Here is a 6,000-nt window from a genome sequence, read left to right as displayed (position 1 = left end):
AAAGCAATTTTCTTAAATTTCTTTTCATCCCAATAATGCTTTTGAATCACTTGTTTAATCAATTCCATAATCCTCGAACTCTGATTTGTCTGGATCGTTGCGATGCCATTGCTTGTAATCTCTTTGATTTCTTTTTAAAAGGAAGCTTAGTTTGAAAGAAACACGCAGTGTTATGATCTGCACGGGGCATGACGGGGATCACTAGAAAAAAAGTTGAAATTTAGTGTTAGTTCATAGCTTTATGACTTGGTTCCTTTGTTTTCTTGCATTATAACATTCAAAGGATGAATGAGCAACATATTATTTTCCGAGCTTTCTACCATTAAAATGGAAAGAAACCTTTTCCAACATCACTAAGAAATACATTTTCACAAATAGTATCGTTTTCAGTTACTCAAAAAAGTTTCCCTACGTCAGAGCCAAGAAGCAGGAAAAGCCCCTTAGTTGACTACATCAAGGATCATTCCATAACTAAAAGCTTAAATTTCTGTATTCCATAACTGAAAGGCTAAATTTCTGTGTTTCAAGTTTATCAGAAGTTCTAACAAGTCTCTAACTAAAATCACTGCTCACCTTCCCATAATTTTCAGAGCTCACATTTGAAATTGGATGCCTAGAAACAGAGTTGGATGTCTAGAAACAGAGTTTCCCTTTGTAATGATTAAGAAATTGCATTGTACCCGAACATAAAGGATTCTGAAAATTTTGGTTTACAACAACATGGAATCTAAAGTAGAAATAGATGCCTAATACACCTTTATGATTATCAATGAGTAAAGCCAAGAACACGTTGAAGGAATTTTTATTATTCAAGTTTCTTAGATAATGTAATCAGACCACTCAGAGATGAAAGAAGTATGATCCATGGACTCCCCAGGAATGTCTTCAAGCTTCGAGGGCTTCTCCTTTCCACCAACAAGTCTGGCCGGATTTCCCACAGCGGTGGTCCTCGGTGGAACATCAATCAGAACCACCGCTCCTGCTCCAACCTTCGCTCCTTCTCCAATCTTCACATTTCCCAAAATTGTCGCTCCGGCACCTATCAGAACTCCATCACCGATCTTGGGATGTCGATCACCACCAGCCTTTCCAGTTCCACCAAGCGTGACGTGATGCAAGATTGAAACATTATTCCCAATCACAGCAGTTTCTCCGATGACAACCCCAGTCGCGTGATCGAGCAGAATTGCCTTACCCAACTTGGCAGCGGGGTGAATATCAACGGCGAAAACGTCGGCGATTCGAGAATGAAGGGCTAGGGCAAGAGGTCGGCGAGATTGGTTCCAAAGCTTGTGGGCGACGCGCTGGGCTTGGCAGGCGAGGAATCCTTTGTAATTGAGGAGGCAGTGGGAGAAGGAGACGCAAGCAGGGTCACGAACACGGGCGGCGCGGAGGTCGGCGACGGTGGCGGAAAGAAGGACGGGATCGGAAGTGAAGGAGTTGAGGAATAGGTCGTAGAGAAGGGTGGAAAGGAGAGTAGGGGAGGAGAGTTTGTTACCCAAGTGGAAAGAGAGAGAACGGCCGAGAGAAGCGTGAGAGAGAATGGTGGAGTAGAGGTAACTGGCGAGTGCCGGTTCCGATTCGGCGTCTCTGCGCGCTTCTGCTTTGATTTGGGTCCAAACCCAGGCTTCGTCTTCGACAGCGCCGTTAACCACTGGTAATGATGCCAGCGGCGCCGCCGCCGGCGTGTGGTTGTTTGATTCACCCGAATGCATCGAGGTCGCCGTTGGCATAGAGTCTCTCCCAGACACGGTGGCGGAGAATCAGGTGGCAGATGATCAGCTCTGCCCCGTTTGCGTCGGACACTGCACTTCGCACTGCCAAACTGATGGAATTTTATCAGTTCTCGTAAGAGCTTTAAATGATAGGATTAGGTGGGACCGGAGCGATGCAGTAAAATGTCGAAAAATACCCTCATAGTTGAAGCAAAATTACAGTTTCTAGAAAATGCTGCGGGTGGGCACTAGACACGGTTGTGGTAGGTATCCATTTTGGAATCCGGATCCTCACCCGTCGAGGTAGCACGGATTACCGATCACACAAAACAGTGGGGCCCACAGATGAAATTTTAATTTTTTTTTTTTTTTTCAAAAAGTGTTTTTTACTATGGCTCCACTGTTTTGTGTGGTCGAGAACTGTCGGGGAGCACTTTGTGCTTTGGGGAGCTGATCCGAACTCTCCATTTTGCTGTAGTATTGGAGGGCTCGATTAACGTTAAGTTACTTCCACGTTCTTAAAATTAAAATTAAAAAAAAAATGAAAAGAGGGACCACGGGTGATCCAAGATTCAAGGAGCAAAACAATAATTATAAAATTTTTAGTATTAATCTTTAAGAAGAAAATTATATCGACAATAATTTAAAATTTATATTGAATTTTTAGAAAAATAAAAATAAGTGAAATATCACAAAAACACATAATTTAATCTAATGTTATACGTGTTAGAGTCTGGAACACTAGATATAATACAAACTCTCTCATTTTGTAAGTCACAAAACACATAATTTAATCTAATGTTATACGTGATAGAGTCTAGAACACTAGATATATTACAAATTCTCTTATATTTTTTGTTGTTTTGAATTATATGATAGGGTTTGTATTTCGTTGGTTTGAATAAATAAGGAGAAATTTAGGTGAGTTAATTTTTAATTGTGAATTAATTGTTTTCTCCTTAAAAGTTAGATTTTAATTATAACAGTTAAATAGAAAATAAGAATGACATATATTTTTTATTTTTACTTATAAAAATGTTTCCACCATAGGAAAACAAATATTAATATTTCACATTGAGAAAGAAAAAAACAAGAGAAAATTAAAGAATTAATCATTTTTTTTTTAATTTTAAAAATTGCTTCTACAAAATAGCCCTTCAAACTAGGTTTCACGTTTCTCTACTTTTAAGTTCTCATCTACAAAATAGCCAGTCAAAGTAGGACGTGAGTTTGAATTTTTCCAATGGCAAGGGTGAAGCCAGTCTTATATATAAATTATATGTAGCAGCTACCACCCTTAGGTATAGTCAAGACATGTGTAAGTTGGTCAGACAAACCTTAGTTTTCAAGAATTATATGAAAAAAAAAAAAACCACTAATATTGCAATTAACCAAAACTGCTCAAAACTAGTTTTAGGTTAATAATAATAATAATAATATATAACAATGAATTTTTTATATCCTTTCCTTTGGTATACATTAAACAACCACAAAAGCAATAATAATAAAAAAAAAAGAACAGAGAAGATAGGGTTGTAAGCATGGTATTCTTGTTGGCGAATCGAGGTGTGGGCGCAAGAAACCCTGCGTACGTTTTTCTAAAATTGAGATAACGTTGAATATCGCGATATACGCAAGGTCATATAGGCGTATCGCGATAATCTTAAATATCAAAAAAATTAAAATAAAATTTGAAAAACGCACTCTCTCCTCACTCACTAAATGAAAATATCTCTGCAGTGGCCGATGAGTGCAATCTCTTTTATTTATTTCCTTCTCTTTCTCTGCAGAACGGGAAGCCACGACGGAAACCATGGGGTGACCTGAAGAAGCCGTTAATCTCGTGCTCTCTGTCATCCATCTCTGATGATCTCTCTCGGTCTCTCCCACTGCAAATCTCTCTCTACACATGTTGACTCTACACCGTCTTCTCTCTCTTTCTGCAAAAATCTCTAATGAATCCTTTCAAACTTTTACTTCATCTCTCTCCCACACGGCCACACATATAAATCATCGATTTTGTTTGATTTTTTTCTCAAAAAGTCGCCCCAAATGTCGTCTATGATTAAAGCAACTGAAAAATTATTGTTATGATTAATTTTGTAAGTATTAAATTAATTTTAGTTAGTTTTGTTAGTTGAAAGAATGACTATTTTTGTAAAATAAAACTTAAAAATAAGTAATGTAATTTTTCACTAAGGTAATTTCGGAGAGTTTGAATCACCTCCTTGTACACATGCTCACCACACAATTTGTGTACAATCCATCTAAAACTAATAAAATAATTCAAAAAAAAAATTCTCCAATATATCCCACGTAGATCACACATAGAATATTCAAACAAAAAAAATCAAAATAATAAAATAATTCAAAAATAAATTCTCCAATATATCCCACGTAGATCACGCAGAGAATATTTAAACAAAAATTTATCAGTAGAGCACATAATGCTCCCCGGGCCCCACAGGGAGGTGATCGTGACTCACCTTTGCTGACGTTCGGATCTCCAAAGTAGTATAAATAACTCCCAAGTCTTTCTTAAAAGAGAAGAAAAATGGTGTCTCATGCAGTGCAGGTTGCTTGCGTGTACAAGCGCCCACGCAGGCACGCTATGGACTTTTGTGGTGCACCGTGCATCTCAATCTTCATCATCAACTTTGCCTTTCTTGAGATTTCTCTATTGATCCCTGTTAAAGTCTAGAGTAAGTGAAGTACCAATCAAAAAAACGTGAATGTAGATGCATTAACGTCTAGATTAGGCGAAGTAACAATCGAAAAATGTTTTAAAAAAAAAGGAAAACAAAACAAAAACAAAAACAAAAAAATACAAAAAAAACACAATAAAAAATAATTATTAATAAATTATGGACCTCACGAGTCGGGATCACCTTCTTGTCGTAACCCTGTCAACGCTTTTTCAGCACAAATTTGACAGCACATATACCGAGGAAGACATGCGGCAAAAGATTCTTACTTTTATTATTTTATCAATACTCCGATGTGGAAAAATTATCAAAAGAGCACGTAATGCTACTCCTACTCCAATAGCAAGATGATTAAAGCTCACAAAGTTCTCCATGTGTTTTTTTTTTTTGGCCTAGCAACTATCAATTTTATATTAATATTTTCTTGGTAATAAACCTGGAAGAAAAAGTAATTGTTTACACACATAAAACGAGGTGAGATAAATTACCAAAACCTAGAAAGAGCAAATAGATTTGCTCCACAAGCAATAGTATCGAGGTAGATTTTGAAGATCTGCTAATAAACCTGAATTCAACTAAAGAGAAATTTTCAGTAAACCCAGTTAATAGGCTGATTAGTACCATGAACAGGTTAAAGATGGATGATGACTAATTTGCTACCGTTTTGGGCTCAATGAGCAAACTAGATACATATGGAATTCATGTTAGGAATGAATCATGAAGCTATGAGCATCAGTTCATTCGTGTTCTCTGACCTTCCATGCTCACATGATTCCCGTGGACAATTTCAGTTCCTTCTCCAGTCCAAAATCCCTTTGTCTTGGTTCATTTCTCAGTACATTTCTTCTATCATTGGTTTCCAGAGACGAACGCAGACAAATCCCACAAAACAAGGGGTAACTCAGTAACCCCTTTGCTTGTAAAACCGAATATAAGAGACTAACTAGCTCCTTTTAAGAAAGAAATACCTAGTTTCTTGTCAATCCACTTTTTATTGCAAGTAAATGTTTCTCTGCATCTTTTGGGTACCTAGAAATCTAGAATGTTTTTGAATGAAACGATATACAATAATTCATTGAGGCTGTGTTTGTTTACAACGGTGGGGTGGGAAAAAAGGGGTTGAAAAAAAAAACATGTGAGTCTCATGTGTAGTGAGGTGAGAGAGAAGGAAAGGAAAGTAAATGATTTTGTAGAAAAGTGATAGTGATGGGTCCCATTTTTTATTTTTCCAAACTTTCCCACAAAGTTCAACCATATTTGTGGGGTTTTAAAATGGCATGGGGCGGAAAAGTTAGGGTGCCACATCACCCAGACAAGTTTACTTGAATCAAGTAAACTTGTTTCTCACTTTCCCACTCCAAACAACTAAACAATCTACAATTTTTTGATCTAAGGGAAAAGTAAGAAATCTACAATTTTTTCAAGAATTTTCCCACCCCACCTTTATTTCAGCAAACAAACGCATCTTGATGGTTGTACAATGGACCAATAACATAAAGTCAAAAACCAGCATGATAAAGCCAGTGCATGATGCTCCTGCCACTACAGGGTCTAGGGAGAGTCATTATCAACATAATCTT

At 37.2% G+C, this 6,000-nt stretch overlaps 1 protein-coding gene across 1 annotated transcript; it reads right to left on the bottom strand.

Moving 5' to 3' along the window:
• Positions 1-515: 515 nt before the first annotated feature.
• SERAT1;1 (serine acetyltransferase 1;1) lies at positions 516-1,814 on the bottom strand. Its single transcript, XM_089147154.1, has one exon. It carries the CDS (start codon positions 1,731-1,733, stop codon positions 819-821), a length of 915 nt encoding a protein of 304 aa, XP_089003280.1. The 5' UTR covers positions 1,734-1,814; the 3' UTR covers positions 516-818.
• Positions 1,815-6,000: the final 4,186 nt, after the last annotated feature.

Source organism: Hakea prostrata, chromosome 3, assembly GCF_041222555.1.
Source record: "Hakea prostrata isolate BN-2017 chromosome 3, UWA_Hpros_2, whole genome shotgun sequence".
Taxonomy (NCBI): domain Eukaryota; kingdom Viridiplantae; phylum Streptophyta; class Magnoliopsida; order Proteales; family Proteaceae; genus Hakea; species Hakea prostrata.
This window is presented reverse-complemented; position numbering and strand designations above follow the sequence as displayed.